General features: G+C 39.1%; 1 protein-coding gene across 3 annotated transcripts in view; it reads right to left on the bottom strand.

Moving 5' to 3' along the window:
- LOC131360289 (CSC1-like protein 2) overlaps positions 1–19,169 on the bottom strand; it is a 64,423-nt gene extending 45,254 nt beyond the window's left edge. For 2 of the 3 annotated variants that reach the window (XM_058400552.1, XM_058400550.1), the window contains exons 1-2: positions 18,766–19,168; positions 751–958 (exon numbers count right to left, since the gene is read on the bottom strand). In XM_058400552.1, coding sequence (XP_058256535.1) covers positions 751–915 — 165 coding nt within the window. In that variant the 5' untranslated portion in view covers positions 916–958; positions 18,766–19,168. Of the gene's footprint in view, positions 1–750; positions 959–18,765 lie in introns of all 3 variants that reach the window. The other variant, XM_058400551.1, reaches the window with a different exon arrangement.
- Positions 19,170–19,431: the final 262 nt, after the last annotated feature.

Below are 19,431 nucleotides of genomic sequence, written 5' to 3'. Positions count from 1 at the left end.
TCATCATTCTCTGGGAACCTTTACAACATTCTGTTTGAATCCTACAGAAGTTTTACGTTATTAGAAAGACTTGCAGGTCTCTCAGGAACAGAAAGAAGCCATAATTTTCTAAGAAATTTTCACCATTTTCTAAAAAAGTGTTTCTGTATTTCCAGGAAGCTTCCAGAAGTTTCTGGTCAAGATCTGGTTCTCCTTTGAGGACCAAAAACTACTAGGGTGGAGAGCAGAAAAAGAACGTGTCCATCTAGTCAAGAACCATTTAGTATTTATAAAAAAAAAAAATAAAATCTGAATGAAACTGGAAAAAAAATCTCAGTACTGACGGGGAAAAAAAATCCCTTGCAAAAACAAACCAACAAAACAAATAAATAAACAAATAAATATTTTCCCCTTATTTATTAATTTAAAAAAAACCCTAATAATTAATAAAAAAATAATAAACAACGCTTCATTATACATGTACTCATTCATAATAAATGGATTTAAAATAAATAAATGAAATAATTGCTCTTAAAAAAAATAATTGAGCATAAAATTAAACAGTAACTCTGATGGGTGGCTCAGTGGCCAGACATGAAGCACTGGCCATTTTCCTTAAACAGCTTGTTTCCCATCCCCCAATAACAACCCCCCCCCAAACCTAACTGCCCTGCCCTCCTGCTGATACGTGGCTCTATAAACCTTTTGAATAGTCAGGACCGTGCTGTTATGGTTGCTCACTTTTGTAAGAAAAATAATCAATAATCTCACCAGGAAGCACATGAAGTCAAGAGCGAGTACGGTGGGAACTCCTCCGAAGGGCAGGCCCTGGAGCACGGTGCTACGGATCCGGGCCGAGTAGCAGTAATCTTTGGAGGAGTTGTTGTAGCAGTTGGTCTGGCCCTCACAGGCCGGGCCACCAAATATCCTCACCATCACGAGCAGACGAGGGGATCACTGCCTCATTCTGGAGCAGAAGCTACAGACAGATGGAAAAACACAAGTGGGTTTCAACAAGGAGTCAGAATTATTAGAGAACATCATGAACTTAACCTGGCTGGAAGAAAAGAAGTCATTAAAAGCAATGAATCCCTGCTTTGGGTTTAGTGAGGGTATGTTTCTGATGTTCCAGAGCTGTCGCGTGAAGGTTGATTTCAAGTTCAGAGCTTCATCAAATCACCTCAGTGTTATTTTTTAAAATCTGTACACACATCCTAATTCTGTCACTTCAGTCATCACACACCAATTAGTGATGATGAAAAACAATAAATAAATAAATAAAAATCACACTGGCAAACATGTCCCTGAAGGAGCAATTATCTGAGGATGACATTCTGACGCAATGGAACAACGTGGCCCTGTAGAGACTGATGAGCTCAACGTACCTGAAAAACTCACTCAAAAACTATGGGCTTTTATTGCAATTGCACTTTTCCTGGACAGTGTTTGATCTAAAAAAGAAAAAGAAAAAAAGAAATCCTTGACCTATATTTTGGAAACATACATGGTCACTCAACCAATCACATAACACTACTTGAGAAAGTAGGAGGCGGAATTTTCCAAGACACTTCCAAGCCATATTGCTATTTTTCTGTTTCTAGTTTTCCCCTGTGATGAAGACTGTACACATTTTAAGCCTGAATGTTGACTTGTGGTAATAATGCTATGCGATGCATTTGGGACCAAGGGTACCAATACTTTAAGTGTAGCGATAAGAAAGCTAGGTTTGTGTGAAAACACCTTCAGAATTCATCATTCTTCGGTGCTGTTTATGAAATCAGTCCTTCCAGAGCTTCTGTGCTACGTCAGACATAAATCATGACGATTCTGTGTCAAATGCGTTTGACCAATCAAAGCTCTGCTCCATTTCTAGCTCCACCCTTGATTACATAATACGTTGTTCAAATTGTGAACATGAACATTTCACCCCATTGAATGAGGACGAGCCGAAATCCACAAACCCAAAAATAGCAAATTAAATACTCAAAACTTCTAGTTGCTGCTCCATATGGATAGATTTTCTGCAACTTCTGGTGGCTCTGTCCCTTTCCCTATATAGAGAACGCTTAGAGGAAATTTAAACCTTCCTCAAGCTGTTACACGAGGACTGGTACACACCCTCTGTTATGCTATGACCGTTACATATCTTCAGCCTGCTACACATGGACTGTTATAAATCTTCCAACTGTTACATATCCTCAAACTGTTATACAGATTCTTACCATTGGACTGTTTCATATCCTTAACCTGTTACACATGGACCGTTACAGCTCCTCACTGTTACAAAACCTCAACTGTTATGCATGGACTGTTACACATTCTCAAACTTTCACATGGACTGTTAGATATCCTTTAACAGTTACACTAGGACTGTTACATATCCTTAACCGGTTACAAATCCCCACTGTTACATATCCTCAAACTGTTACAGTACATATCCTTAACCTGTTACATTAGGGCTGTTACATATCCTCAAACTGTTACATGGACAGTTACATATCCTCAACCCGTTACAAATACTCACTGTTACACCGACTGATACAAATCCAAACTGTTACATATCCTTATCCTGTTACATTAGGGCTGTTACGTATCCTCAAACTGTTATGCTAAGACTGTTACATATCCTCAAACTGTTATGCTAAGACTGTTACATATCCTCAAAGTGTTACATGGACAGTTACAAATCCTCAAACTGTTACATGGACAGTTACAAATCCCCAACCCGTTACAAATACACACCGTTACACAGACCGTTACAAATCCAAACTGTTACGCTAGGACTGTTACATATCCTCAAACTGTTACACAGGGACTGTTACATATCCTCAATTTTTACACTAGGACCACTACAAATCCTCAAACAGTTAAACATGAACTGTTAAATTAGGACAGTTGCATATCCTCAAACTGTTACTATATTGACTGTTACAGCTCATTTAACTGTTACACATTGCACAAGACTGAACTGAAAAGGACAACATTATCTGCATCTGCATATACAGTGAAGACTGATTCATTCCAAAATACAAATAAAGCCTCCCCCCCACCCAAGAAAGCTTGCCAGAAAGCTACACACTGCATCTGTGTTATGCAAGTGGGTTTTTACTTTCCACTCAGATACGAAGCTCAGAGATAAACCAGTGTTCAACATGGACACATGACACGTTAAGAGCATCCTCAGGACCTGCCTGGTCAGGAACGTAAAGGTTTAGGCTACTAAATGGTTTGTATCTCAGGTTTAAACTTCCTTCTGGTAACAATCTAAAATACAGATACAGATTAATGCCATGTGTTAAAAGACTCTAATGAACATATAGGAAATTGTAACTGTATTTCCTGTGATTGGCTTTTGGAGATCATGAACTCATACACCATCTCAAAAGCGCTTAAGGAAACAGAAAAGGCAAGTCTTAAAGGAATAGGACGATGAAAAGGGGAATTCATGATAAAGTAGAAGAAAAAAAAAATGCCAGACACGATGGCAGATGTAAAATAATGATTACTCAGACTGCAGAAAAGGCTGAGAAGGACAAAGAAAGAGACAGAGTCAAAAGAGAGAGAGAGAGAGAGAGAGAAAAAAAGATGGAGAGAGAGAGAGGTGGAGGAGGGTTGGCTGCAGTAGCACTGCAGCAGATGGCTCTGCTAGACCAGCCTCCACACTCCCACAGTCCCAATGACAACGCAGCCAGCCTCTGTTTCCATTCCCTCCTCCCTCCGATAGGCTCAGAGCACCAACAACGCAACAGCTGATCCCCAAAATAATCCCACCAAGACACGACAGAGATCCGGGGACTGATTCGGTGCTTGGCGCTCGTCTTGCCTTGGCGAAATCTCATGACGAGGATGCGGGACTGGGGGCGGGTGGGGGGTGTATACGAGGGTGGGCGAGGGTGGGGGTGCTGTTACCAGGGTGACAGGAAGAGAAAGATGCAGCTGAATCACTCTCTGGAGCAATGAATCATATTTATAAATGACTCGGAGGACTCGACTGTCTGGCTTCTTCATGTTTGCAGGGGAAAACCTGTTCTCCAAATCAAAAGATGAACGATGGCAGAGTTACGAGAGTCGCAAATGGTATCGTCTTCTGACTTTTAGCACTCTGATTAAAACAAACATAATTAATTACACTGCTATGCATGGTTTAATTGTCTCTACAGGCTAGATTTGTGCGTTTTAGATCTGCACTGGGCAAACACATTATGCTTGTTTAAAAGTAAACTACAGATCCAGTAGCAACAGCCTCCAGTAACTCCCTAAACTGAAAATAATAATAAATCTCCTCCAATATTCTGCAGAACAATGCTCAGAATCACTTTTCATTTTGCTCGTAACTAAGAAACAGTGTATACTTCCTTGGCATTCGTAGCCTCGGGCGTTCAGGTGTCACGGGATTTCGAGTTTTTTATCTCTTGCCAAGGTGACGCACCTCTTTCTCAGTGTGCCACCACACCTTTGTTACCATGATGAAGATCATGAGAAGCTGGTTAGACCATGACACAGTTTGCTGTGAAGCTTGAACTCAAACAAGCAGAAGAAAAGCAAACGAATGTGAGGCACATGACCCAAGAACAATCACTTATGACCAGTGTTCCCATAAACTAATCACTGATGACCATTGTCTTCAAAAACCAATCACTGCCAAATGCCAGAAATGAAATGTTTTATGATCAATGGTCAGACACCCTTATCCAGACCGACCTACATCTCATTTATACAACTAAGCAATTAAGGTTAAGGGCTGTGCTCAGGGGCCCATCAGTGGCAGCTTGGTGAACCTGGGATTCAAACTAACAACCTTCTGATCAGTAGTCCAACACCTTAACCAACACCTACCACTTCCCCAAAAGCCCAATCTCTGAGAACCACTTTTCCCAAACGTCCAATCACTGACACCATTTTTCGTAAAGATACCAATCACTCAGGACCATTGCTCTCAAAGACCAATCACTTATCACCACTGATCCCAACAAACAAATACTAATCACCATTTGTCTTGAGAACAGTCTCTGATGACTACTGTCCTCAAAAACCCAAATCACTGACAACCACTGTTTCTAAAAAACAAAACTCTGATGACCACTGTTCCTTAAGACCATTACTGACTACCATAGGTCCTTAAGACCAATCACTGACTACCATAGGTCCTAAAGAATAAACACTGAGTAGTATTGGTCTTAAAGACCAATCACTGAGGACCACTGTTTCAAAGCCAATCCCTGAACATGGCTGTTCCCAAAGACTAATCCCTAATGTCCACTGTCCTCAATAACCAATCAGTGATAACCACTGTTTCTAAAAGACAAAACTGTGATGACCATTGTTCCTAAACACCAATCACTGACTACTATTGTACCTAAAGATAAATCATTGACTACTCTAGGTCCTAAAGACCAATCACTCATGACCATTGCTCTCATAGACCAATCACTGTCCACCACTCTTCCCAACAAACAAATGCTAATCAGCATTGGTCTTCTGAACAAGCACCGAAGACCACTGGCCTCAAAAACCCAATCGCTGACGACCATAGGTCCTAAAGACCAATCGCTGACGACCATAGGTCCTAAAGAATAAACACTGAGTAGTATTGGTTTTAAAGATCAATCACTGAGGACCATCGCTCCATGGCCAATCCTTGAAGATGAATGTTCCCAAAGACTAATCCCCAATGACCACTGTCCCCATACACCAAATCTCTGATGACCACACCTTCTTAATAACTAAATGATGACATTTTCAGCAAGCATTAACTAATCTGAAAACGCAGGACAAGAACAAAACACAACTGCTAAAAATCCTGGTCTTAGTGAGAGGCTAGCCATGAACATAAACACTACTACACAAATCACTAAATTCCAGTTTCTATATCAGACATGATATTTCTTAGGAATTATGAATCATCAGGTTCATGAACATTCCACTGCATCGATCTACACACCAGCGAGGTGACTAGGTGGCAAATCCCCCATGTCAGGATTTTCTAAGAGAGCTATAGACCTCTTAATTTAGGCGATGATCAAGGCGAGCTAACAAACCGCTACATGCCATTCCCACAGGGGCAGGATGGGATTTTTCCAACCTCTACTGCTCCGACACCCCACTGCCCCAGTTTTACTTAAAACGATGAGCCGTTTTTATCCTGGTGGAACTGCATGTCAAAAAGGGAGAGACTGAAGAGAGGGGAAAATGAAGAAAAGAAAATATAGCAAGAGAGAGAGAGAGAGAGAAAGAGAATGGATTGGAAATGGAGGAAAAGGAGAAAGAAGAGAGAGAGAAAAGAAAAAGCAGCAGAGAAACAGGGGGAAAAAAAGGAAATTGAGAAAATATATTAAGCGGAAGGTATAAAGAAGAGGACTAATAATAAGAAAAATGTATGAGATGTGCGTATTCATTTATTTTGAGAGGAAAAATAGATTCATGTTAAAACAGAGTATGAAATCAACTCTAAGCCTTAGAAGGAAATTATAGCAACAATCCACACCAAAAATGAGCTAATAATCTGACATCCATCAAAGTGAATATTTCTGAGTCTCTGTGATTCACATCCTGCTTTATATCATTTATGAATTCATCATTACTGATAAGTATAATGATTTCTGGCTAATGAAGACTCAAAATCGTACCAGACTGGCTGAGGAAATAAAAAAAAGCAGCAGGAAAACTGGAAAGGACTGGAAAAGAAATGACACTGAGTGGTTCTCCAGTTGAAAACTGAGCCAGTGATTGAACCAATCTTAGAAGTCTGAGTGAACGACAAACAACTAACTAGCTAGCTCAAAACCACAGCATGAAGAAATTGTGGTGCAAGTTTCATCCTGTCGTCATGGAAACTGTTGAGAAAACGTCCCAGAGACATAAGCAGCATCGGCGTACAATAGAACACTGTATTGTAAGCTCACAACGGCGGTTTCGTCTCTAATCGACCGTCACGGACATCGTCCCGGTGTTAAACGCCAAGCTTTACGGTTATCTCGTCACCGAGCAGCTACTTTTTTCTTTCTAAGAAGTGACACGCTATACATAAACGATTCTGCTCCGATTCGACTCAGTGAGTCAGCTCTTTTAGGTGATTTTTGAAATGACTCACATAGTGAGTCATGTGTTTATTCTCTGCATTTGTTCCCCTTCTTCTTGAAAAAGAAAAATACTTATGCAACTTTAATTACATGAAAAAAAACTTCACGCGTAGCTGGAAGAGAAACAACCACTGCTCAAAACATGGTAATCATCTACAACGAGCTGAAAGATTCGAAAGAGTCGACTCTTTCTGGTGAGCTGAATCATGTGAAATGATTCCATGACTAGAAGCCAAATTCCTATCATTACACAACACGTTATTCCTCCCCCACAGAAAAAAAATTCAAATAAGTGAATAAATAAATAAACAAATTACATTAGAGCATCTCTTTTGATAGAGCATCTATCTATCTATCTATCTATCTATCTATCTATCTATCTATCTATCCAAGATTGCTTATTTGAATTCGTCTGTACGTTTATTTGATAAAATCAATAAAAATAAAAAAATCAATAAAACTGCTAATTAACCGATTATACAAATAGTAAGCTTGGTGAAATGTGTGTGTGATATCACTGGACAGTGCTACAGTGCAGGTTTCTTTGGTTCTGCACCACAGCACATTGGCGAAGTAAAAAGGTGACCTGGTCAGTAAAAGACAAACGATCAGCTTTCACTTGAGGTTAAATTCTCAGGGCGACTGAATGAACCTCAGAGAAATAAACAAACATAACTGAAGAAGCGTTCTTTCTTTTTTCATGTTCAGTCATCTCAAACTGCTGCGGCACGCAGCCAAAACCAACACAAATCACGTCACCGCTCAATAACTTACAAGCTCCACTGAATTATTATAGACAGGGTTACACTGCGAGGGAAAAAAATAAAAATAAATAATCAAGCCTTGGACAAAACCAGTTTAGTCGGAAGAAAGTGAGGATAAGTAATGGATTGGAATCGATTGAGCTTCGTCACCTCGTTTAACCTGGAGCTATTACCGTTGTGAGATTACGGCTAACAGGAGATAACTGAGCAGCAGCATAACTCACATGATAGAAATGGTTCGTCTTATGAGGCTAAATCTGATTACTGGTTGTCCTGCTGTGTGTTCTCTCTCCCTCTCTCTCTCTCTCACTGTCTCACACACACTCAGTCATTTATTTCTTATATATAAAGTAATGTATTTTTTCTAATTATTCCAAAAGGCTGCAGACAAATCTGTTTATTTTAGCTAGTGTTTAGATAGTAGGAACGGCATTGCAGACAAATCTGTTTATTTTAGCTAGTGTTTAGATAGTAGGAACGGCATACTAGTGTTTAGCTAGTAGGGAACAGCATACTCGCCAAACAGTGTTGCCAGATTCCCACCCAATCAGGCTCCTTTTGGTCATGTCTAACTGGGAAAAAATGCATTGGCCGGGTTGCTAAAATTTGGTTGATTTTTGATGCGACTGGCGGGTTTTTATTTTTGACTATAAACATGATATTTTAATTATTTTCCATTCAAGCGAACTTTACAATAAAGTATAATATGTAATGTTGACGTTTTAATTATATGGTTCAGTTTAGCCAATGAGGTTCAGGAGAGTCCTGTCCAGTCAGACTTCAATCCTGATTGGTGGGTTGTTGCGATGGTTGTACTCGTTAAGCCAATATCACAAAGTTATTAACAAAGCTGTAAGTGTTGATGATCATCATCATCATCATCATCATCATCATCATCATCATCATCATGATGCCACTTCACCACATACAACTGAATCGAATCTGAATCAAAATGCTTTTCAACGTCTGATTCATTTGTTAGCATGATCACAATATGCACATTTGACTCCCAGCTCTGTTCTAAACATTTTGTGGAATTCAATCCAAAAATAAATGCCATTTTGTTCACTATAATGTAAATTAAGATTACATTAACTTCACAATTAACATAATTTCAGAGTTAAAACTAAGACATGTCGCAAAAATGTGTCCAAAACGAAAGGAGTCATTTGGGACTAAAAAGGGTCGACTCACGAATCGAATGATTCGACTCACTGAAGAGACCACTATTCTAATGGAAGGAAAAGACAAGGATGAGAGACTGAGGACATTTTGGTGAAGAGAAGCCCACGATTTATTTAGTAAAGAAGCTGTAGTAGGAATAAATTAATCATAACTATAATTAGTTTAAAGAATAGTTGCATTTATAATAATATATTAATCACAGAATTGGCAAAGCAGCCTGATTAATGGATCGGTTGCTTGATAAAATGAAAACTTGTCATTTCAGTCCACGGACGATTCAGTCAATTTCAGCTCATTACACAGACTTGTGCTTGTTAAGTGGAATTAAATGGTTTAGAACAGCTCTTGACGCTCTGGAGATCATTTCCATACCTAATTCATGCCTAGCATTAATATGAAAATCTTCTGGATGTCAACATCTGGATAACAAATAATCAGCTGTTGGCTTTGTATTTGCATCTAGTATTTACATGCACTCTTGTTTGTCTGCATGTTGCACGCGTGATCGCTTGGCATTTTCCTGCAGGATATGAAAGCGAGGTAGTGAACTGGGTAATGCAGAGAGTCAGGCAGATTATTACATTATACTGCCACCAAGTCTTTTTTAAAACGCTGCCTAGAATTTATGGGTTTGCATTTTTAACCTCCATCCACTTCATTTGTTTTGCTGTGAGAGACAACAGGAACTCTTCACACAGGACACACCAGATTATTTTCCTAATTTGTCAAATCAATTACAGGATGTTTATCACATGGAGTCATTTCTATCACTAACAGTTGTGATATTTCCAGAAACAGGAATGCTCAGGTTGTAATATACACAGACACGGGCGATTCAGACATGACTAAAATTCCAGAGACACTCCCGGAATAACTACATAACCAGAACTCTAAAACTAATCCAGTCAGAATAGAGCTTGAGGCATAGATTTATTTGAGAAAACAGTTTTGAGATTTCTATCCTGCTCATGCTCTGTCTCACTCTCTTTCTCTGTGTGTGTGTGCGCATCTCTCTCTTTCTCTGTCTCCCTCCCTCCGTCTGTCTGTCTGTCTCCGTCCGTCTCTCTCTGTCTGCCTCTGTCGGTCTCTCTCGGTCTCTCTCACTCCGAGTCTGTGTGTGTGTGCGCATCTCTCTCTTTCTCTGTCTCCCTCCCTCCGTCTGTCTGTCTGTCTCCGTCCGTCTCTCTCTGTCTGCCTCTGTCGGTCTCTCTCGGTCTCTCTCACTCCGAGTCTGTGTGTGTGTGTCTCTCTCAGTCTCTGTGTCTCTCCATCTCTCCCTCTCCCCTTCCCTCTCTCCCATTTTCATCACAACCTTTAAAGTGAAGCCAACATAAACAAACACACAAAAAAAAACTAATGAGCTAGTGAGCAAAATGTAGCCTAGTAAGCAATCGCTAATCTACGGAATGAAAGCTAACCTTGAGCACTAAAACTAACTCATTTGTGAAAGTTTGTCAAACCCAACACACACGAGCTAATCTAAAGCTAAGCAATAAAGATCTCCCTAGTAAGCAAAAAACAAACAAAACAAACACTTAAAACTAATGAGTTAAAGTCAGAAAGCAAAGCAAGTAGCCTAGTGCATGAAATCTCATCTACTGTATTCGCTAATATTACGTTCACCAAGTAAAGCAAACCAGTCAGCAAAAACTGAGTGAAAGCTCACCTACTGAGAAAAGACCAACAAAGCGAGCAAAACTTAACCAAACGAGCCAAAACTAATCAGTAAAATCTACCCAAGAAAGTGAGAAATAACCAAGTAACTGAAAGCTGAGCAAAGGTTTTTCATCCCCTCAAATGTTTTGTCTTATTTTTATTTTTTTTAACAAAACCTTGAATTGTTCCACTGTGAAACAAAACTAAATCAGCAAAACTAACCTAATGAGAAGGCTAATCTGGGAAATGAAAACTAACCTAGCAGATGAAGGCCAACTAATGAGTCAAAGCTGACCTAGCACATGAGAGCTGATCTTGTGAGTAAAAACAAACAGATGTACCTAGCAAAAGATAACTAACAAGAAAATGCTAACCTAACCTTAAAAAAAACACTCTAACCTAGCAAGTGATGACCAACCTAGTGAGCAAAAGCTGACCTAGCAAGCAAATTATTGCTATTTCTTAAAACTAAAACTTTTAAATGATCCACAGCAAAACAAAACTATTGAGCAGAAACTAATCCAATGAGCTAAAACTAACCTAGCAAGTAAAGACTAATCTGGGGAATAAAACATAGATAACCTAGCATATGGGAGCTAATATAATGAACGTAGCTGGGAAAAAAATAATTGGCCACCGACATCCAACCTGAGCAAGCTAGCAAAACTAACTAATAATTAAAGTTAATACAGTGAGCACAGCTATATAGCAAGCATCTAGTCATGCGGGTCATCTAGTGCCTGAAAGCAAAGCTAGCAAAAAGATTTATCGGGTCAGTGAAAGCACTGTGAAATGAATCTAGTCAGCAGAATGAAATCTAACGTAGCAAGCGAAAGCTAACTAATGAGTGAAAACTAACCTAGCAAGTGAAGAGTAATCTGTGGAGTGAAATCTATCCTAGCAAATGAAGGCTAACTAATGAGTGGAAGCTAACATTGTGCATGAGAGCTAATCAAGTGATTGAAACAAACCTAGCAAGCAAGAAAGATTATCCAACCTAGCAAGCTAACAAAAAATTAGTGAAAGCAAACGTAGCAAGTACAGCAAAGCTCCAGTACCATGATGCATAAGAGCTAATCTAGCGAGTGAAAGTGAAGATAGCAAACAAAGAATTACCTAGTGACTGAAAGCTTCGCAGCTAAAAGCTAACCTAGCATGTGAAAAATTTCCATGCCATCAAATGATTTCAACTCTAATCGATCCGCACTGAAAAGTGCACCACTCACTCACTTCATCTCCACAACATTATGGTTAATATCAGCTGGAGCAGAATGTTCCGGAAAATTCTGGCAGAAGCGCTCGGGGGTTTTCCCTGTGATTACTTCAAACATTGAGAGGTTTTGTTGATGTGTGAGGACATCCATCAGTGTGGTGCCGTGCAGACACATGTCATATTACTGCTCTGTGTGAGGATCATCATACACCTTCATACACTCGCACATGACCACCATCACACACTCGCACCCTGAGCAAGAAACCCCAGGCATCATCACACTCACACATGACCACTCTCACACATTCGCACACCAAGTGAAGAAGCAAGACACCATCATACACTCGCTCAGGGTGCCAGTGTGAGATGGTGGCCATGTGCGAGGATACCCAGACACCATCAAACACTCTCACCCCGAGCGAGAAACCACAGACATCACTCACACGACCACTATCACACACTTGCACATGACCACCATCACACACTCACACGTTATGCAAGGAACCCCGACAGCATCGTACACTCGCAGAGCAAGCACAGAACCCCGACACCATCGTACACTCGCACGGCAAGCACAGAACCCCGACACCATCGTACACTCGCACGGCAAGCACAGAACCCCGACACCATGGTACACTCGCACGGCAAGCACAGAACCCCGACACCATCGTACACTCGCACGGCAAGCACAGAACCCTGACACTATCATACACTCGCACAGCAAGCACAGAACCCTGACACCATCATACACTCGCACAGCAAGCACAGAACCCTGACACCCATAAATAGCCATAAATATCACTGAGCACTTCAGATCATTACGCTCCTGTTAAAGACTCTGTGCTTCAAAAACATGCAGAGGAAAAAGAGAGGGAAAGGTCAATCAAGGACACACTGAAAATAGGCAGAGACATAAACAACTGAGCAAAAGAGGGGAAAAATATCAAGAGAAAGAATGATGGACGTGCAATAATGGGAAAAAAAAAAAGAGAGAGAAAAAGACGACAAGAAAAAGTAAGACAGCAAGCAAATAAAAATATAGATAAAGAGAATGATGGAGAGAATAGTGATAGATGCAGAAATTAACAAATAAGCAAAAGAAAAACAAATAGCGATAGAACGAAAGGAAGGGATAAAAGCATGGAGAACAAAAAAAAAAGGGAAAATGAATAAAAAATGGAAAAACTAATTTTAGGAAGGATTTAAGGATGTGGAAAAAGAATAAAAGAAAAAGAAAAGAGGAAAGAGCAACGAGTTAGAAATATGAAAGAAGGGGGGGGTGGAAAAAAAAGGAAAGGTTATGAAGGACAAAATAATAGCAAATGTAAAAGATCATTTAATAAAATAAAATGACAGGAAGGAAAGAAAAGTAGTAAGTAAAGAAAGAAAGAAAGAAAGAAAGAAAGAAAGAAAGAAAGAAAGAAAGAAAGAAAGAAAGAAAGAAAGAAAGAAAGGAAGAAAGAAAGAAAGAGAAGTGTCATGAAGGAGAAAGAAAAAGAAAGGGGGGAAAAAAAGCAAGGAAGAGAAGTGTCATGAAGGAGAAAGAAAGAAAGAAAGAAAGAAAGAAAGAAAGAAAGAGCAAGGAAGAGAAGTGTCATGAAGGAGAAAGAAAGAAAGAAAGAAAGAAAGAAAAAGCAAGGAAGAGAAGTGTCATGAAGGAGAAAGAAAGAAAGAAAGAAAGAAAGAAAGAAAGAAAGGGGGAAAAAAAGCAAGGAAGAGAAGTGTCATGAAGGAGAAAGAAAGAAAGAAAGAAAGAAAGAAAGAAAGAAAGAAAGAAAGAAAGAAAGAAAGAAAGAAAGAAAGAAAGAAAGAGGGGAAAAAAAGCAAGGAAGAGAAGTGTCATGAAGGAGAAAGAAAGAAAGAAAGAAAGAAAGAAAAAGAAAGAAAGAAAGAAAGAAAGAAAGAAAGGGGGAAAAAAAGCAAGGAAGAGAAGTGTCATGAAGGAGAAAGAAAGAAAGAAAGAAAGAAAGAAAGAAAGAAAGAAAGAAAGAAAGAAAGAAAGAAAGAAAGAAAGAAAGAAAGAGTAAAACGAGGAGAATCATGAAGGACAGAATAAAAAATAAAACCTTAAAAAATAGGAGCTTCAGGAAAAAAGAAAAAATAGAAAGACAAACAGAAGAAACTCTGATCATTTCAAAGAACTGACATTTCTTACTGATCTGAGATCAGTTTTCAGTCAAGCAGTTTAGGTGTACAAAGCATTTTATTCTGGAGCCGCTGACCTGGGATCAGTCTGAGAGTGGAGCTTTTCCTGGATCAGTTCTCTCACTCCAGCAGCCGTGCAGCAACAAGCCATGAAGACGAAGCCACACCAGATCAATACTGCAGACCTTTACATGTTTTAACGGCTGTTATGAGATATTACTCAAAAGTATTAGCCCCCTTAGTCTTAACTCTTAAATCTTCTATGATAATTATAATAGCTATTTAAAAACAAACATGGTGTCCCTTGAATGAGTGGGACATTAGCTCCACATACAACCTTAGACACAGACAAACACAGACAGACAGAAAGACGCACAAAGGAAAGCAAGAGGAAAAAACAGACAGACAGAAAGGCTTAGAGAGAAGAAAATGAAAGAGAAAGAAAGGAAAAAAGCAAGCAAGATAAAGACTTATCATGAAGGAAAGAATGTAAAAAACAAAATGTGAAAGACAGAGCCAGACAGACACAGAGAAACAGAGAGGACAACAAAAACATTTCTGACTGTCTGCATAATAAAAATAAAGAAATAAAATAGAATAAATATAGTTACAGTAAAAATAGAGATGGAGATACCTGTACGAAATAAATAAATTGTGTGTGTGTAATATATATATATATATATATATATATATATATATATATATATATATATATATATATATATATATATATATATATATATATATTACACACACACACACATTTTTTATATGGCACAACATTAATCAATTAATTTATTTGTGTATTTATAGTATATATAGATTACTACTAGCAAATAAAATTACAATTAATAGAGTATAAAAGATCTGGAGGCATGCAGTTCTAGGAAAACGATCCACATTGGTGTGGTGTGTTTCTGTTCAAAGTTAAACATTTTCTAACAAAAGCATGACCTGAAGAGTTTGATTTTTGCCATGATACCTTGGTAATTTGGCACGGATTACAATTTCTGATTCAGAGACGTGGATTATTTACCCTAGTTATTCCTTCTAAGGGGAAATTAAACAAATATATAGCAAGTACATATAATCAAATCTAAATGAATTACACAAAATAACAACAGAGCCAGGGATTTATTGTCTCATGCTACAATGCAGCGATAAAATCTAAACAATTCATTGATTAAGTTTAACCTCATATCATGAGCAAAGGTCCAGAGAAGCGTCCTAAAATCGCATAAGCGCCTGGATGATGCACTTATTCAACTATTAAAAATAAATAAACAAATAAAAGATAAACCAATGTGAGGAACGTTAGATTCTTGCAGCTTTGCTTACGGAGCAGAAGATGGGCGGAGCTTCCAGGTGCTAAAACATTTTCTATATGGCTGACGCCACATGTGAACAGGCCATCTTACAAATGTCTTGACTTTGCAGCCCACATTGTGCGAGTTTTATTTATTAAAATTTCAAAATATTATGCTAAAGCTACAGTAGCGACGTCGCGTTATGCATGTGAGAGGTCATTCATCATTCGACTGGGAAACGGTTTATACTTCCGGTCAGTAAAAAAACAATTATTCTAAAATTTCTACACTAGAGTACATAGTGTAAACACAGCATGTGGTACGTTATTTGGGACACAGCTCAGGACTAGTCTAGATCTAGTCAAGAGTCTTAAGGAGGACAAGGACTAAAAAACGTCAAATCTTTTCCGAAGCTAAGCCTTCAACCAATGACTAAAGTCGGAATTCTTCTCCATGTATAAGATTATTTTTACACACTCAAGATCAAGACTAATTCCCAAGACAAGTCTAAGTACCAATGCTAAAGAAATCCAAGAGTGAATCGAATCAGAAAACGTCTCAAAAGATGTTATTATGGGACAATTCTAATCTCCCACACACACCTTAGAGAACCACATTCACACTAACCGGCATAGTTACTATACTGGTTATTAATACAGGAATAGAAATAAATAAAACAAACCGAGTCTAACCCGATTCTTGTGGTCTGAAAGCCACAATACCATCAATACACATCAAGCTCAAGGCCTAAACAAGCATCAGGGGATCTTTGAGCTTTAGACTCCTTGACGCCTGATAGAAATAAAAGCAGAGTAAACTTTAACGTGTACATGAAATGCGCACACGGGCCGATCTATACGGTCCGAGTATAAAATATGCATGAGCTTCGATTAATTCCTGCTCCTGGAGTTTATAGACACGGTTTATTCGTGTATTTTTAATACTCTGAGCTTATTGGTAGTATTTGTTCTCACAGGTTGGATGTCTAGTACAATCTATGTGGAAAGGGAAGACGGAGAAAAAACTAAATCTTCATTAGTTAAGAGGAAAAGAAAGCGGTGTAGATGAGGTGCCAGAGCAGAACTGGGTCCTGATTTCTGTTCTTGTGATGAATCAGAAACTCCAGGCAGGTATTTCTGGGGAATTTGAGTATGACGTTATTCCCAGACCAAAATAAAGAAAGAAAGAAGAAAATAAATAAATAAACGCAGTGCATTAGAATACTTTCATTTTAAATGCAATAAATCTCAAATTTAGAACAATTTTAATTTTTTTTTTTAATTAGGAAATTACAAACAAAATAGAAAAACAAAAACCAATTGATCATATCAGGTCAGCTCTTAGACTGAAACACCACCGAAACTTGATTTACACAAGGTTTAAATAAATACACAAATAATAATAAATAAACAAAACTGCAATCGTTGTGTGTGTGTGAAGTGTCCAACATTCCACACTTGTTTTCTTTTTCCCCCCTTTTCATTAGAATAAGGGTGTAATTTAGGTTCTTGTGCACTTCCTATTCACAGCAATTTAATCTACTCACACTATTCATACCACAAAAGGGCGTAAAACAATGTGATTTAGGAAGCTTCTCTGGACATGGACTTCTGTTCACGAAGTGTGAAGCTAAACTTTATTCAACACAAAATGGCCTTTTTATCTATGCCCTTTTTTTTCAAACTCTGAATTATGGCAGAAAAGTATAGTATTATGTTTCCTCTAAAGATGTCTGTATGTGGTTTTAACACATGCTACATGAGGATGAGGAGATTGTATAAAAAAAGTGGTGTGGTCTGATGAAGCGTAGAAACTGAATGGTACAGTAAACTGTGGTCGTGTTTCCCTTCACGTTCCCTGGACTTAACACCCCTCGATTTCTATCAACACTAAAGGATGTGTTATACCAAGTGGCTAATGGTGACCACTTTGAGTACCTAATGTGATTGCATAATTCAAATATGACTTAGAGCTACGGCTTTAAGTTGTCTTTATTTGTCACATATACTTTACAGCACAGTGAAATTCTTTCTTCACATATCCCATCCTTGGGGGTTGGGGTCAGAGCGCAGGGTTAGCCATGATACAGCGTCCCTGGAGCAGGTGGGCTTAAGGGCCTTGCTCTGGGGCCCAACAGTGGCAGCTTGGTGGTGCCTGGGCTTGAACACTGATCTTACGGTCAATAACCCAGAGCCTTAACTTGAGCTAGCACCATCCCCATGTTTGAGCTTTGATTTAGTAATAAAAAGAAGTGTGTATACATTTTTTTATGCCTCTCTGTAATTTGTTATATATCCATTATATCATGATGCAATAAATCACTACACTACTGGTGTATGTATAAGTATGTGTACCTACAGATTTCGGCAAGTTGTGTGTCTGTATAAAGCCAACACTGCTTTAAACTCCTTTAAAATGAGAGCAGAAATGGGTGACCTTAAGTTGAGGCGGTGTTATAGGTGTTTTTCCCCTCTGGTGATGACATGCTGTAGCTGTGCCTCTGAAGCAGCATCTCTGCGAGGGTTTCCCAGGAGTTGTGGAGGCAGAGGGACAAGCTAGGCCACGCCCACTTTGGGGATAAATCCCAATACAGATAGGGATATTTGACGTGTTACACAGGTACAAGCACTGTTACATTATATTTCTAATCAAATTCTACAATGAAAGAAAAGCATGATTTTGGGCGCGCGGGGGAGTGGGGGGGGTGGGATCAAATAAGCTGAAGTGTTTTGTTTTTTAGGATCTTGTCTCTGTTCTGCCTGCCAGTGTGTCATGAAATCTCCCCCCGCACGCGCCAGGGTAATGAAGTCCGCGTTTTCCATTCACAGTGCAATTTGGCACTGTGTACAGCAATGTGACCAGCAAAACACACACACACACACACACACACACACACTATTACAATAGCGTATTATTGTGCCACATTATGTAGTACAGCACATTTTATACACCTTTAAATGGATGAGCTCCATGTTGCGCTTCAGCGCTTTTGTGCGTAAAAAGGACGATTTTATTTTTCCTGGGAATCCTTTACATCTCCGATGGATGGATCATTTGGGAAAAATCTAGGAATATAATGCGCTCAAGGTCCCGAAAATTCAACACAAACCCATCTGATAATGATTCAGGCGCGTTCTCTCAGGTGGAAGGATTTATTTTATGAATATTATTTTTAAAAAAAAGCAAAATGCGTACAAGGTTATTAGAATAAAAAAAAAGCTAAATACTGTAGACGAAATAAGTGTCTAGGCGTTAAGAGGCCCCTCTCTCTCTCTCACACACACACACAATAGGACACAAATATTCAGATCCCCGCACATTCCGCAAGGGAAATTTGCATATTTTAGAAAAACGCACACGCACACAAACGCGCGCGCGCACACACAAACACACACACGCACACACAAACACACACACACACGCACACAAAATCGTACCTGTCAATTGTTTTTTTCCACCTCTCCTTCTCCTTCGCACCTCAGGCTTATAGCTTTGCTCCTGTCCCTGCGTCCCGGGTGAGATAAATCCCTGGCAAATCCACAGCAGCAGCGGCGGCGGCGGCGAGGAGGAAGATGAAGAAGATAAGCAGGTCTCGAGCCCCTCTCACCATCCCCGCACCGAGCAAACCCGCACCGCGCTCGCGCACATCTGCGGTTCAGCTTTGTGTTCGAATGATCCTCTCAAATAATAATAATAATAATAATAATAATAATAATAATCACGGAAGAAGGAGAAAAAGAAAAGAGATCCGTGCTCCGGTTTTTTCTTTTTTCTGTTAATTAAAAGAGACGGACAGGAGCGCGAGCACACAAAGGACGCGCTGGGAATATAAATACACACCGGCGCGCGGAGGCTTAATATATGCGTCTATGTGAAGCAAGTGCAGGCGAGTTGATTTAAAAATGGCGGCCTGCATGTGTACATTTCAATATAAGAGTCTGGTTGAGTGCCAAAAATAACAAACAAAACAAACAAACAAACAAACAAAAAAATGCAAATCAAGGTTAAACAAAAAACATGTAAAAAAAAAACAAAAAAAAAACCCGAACCTGTTATGATTAGCCAATTATTTGCTTAGTGGCAGAATTGGCTATTTATACAAC

The sequence above is a fragment of the Hemibagrus wyckioides genome, linkage group LG10 (assembly GCF_019097595.1).
Source record: "Hemibagrus wyckioides isolate EC202008001 linkage group LG10, SWU_Hwy_1.0, whole genome shotgun sequence".
Taxonomy (NCBI): Eukaryota; Metazoa; Chordata; class Actinopteri; order Siluriformes; family Bagridae; genus Hemibagrus; species Hemibagrus wyckioides.
Note: the sequence above shows the minus strand (reverse complement) of the source record. Positions and strands in the feature narration are given on the sequence as shown.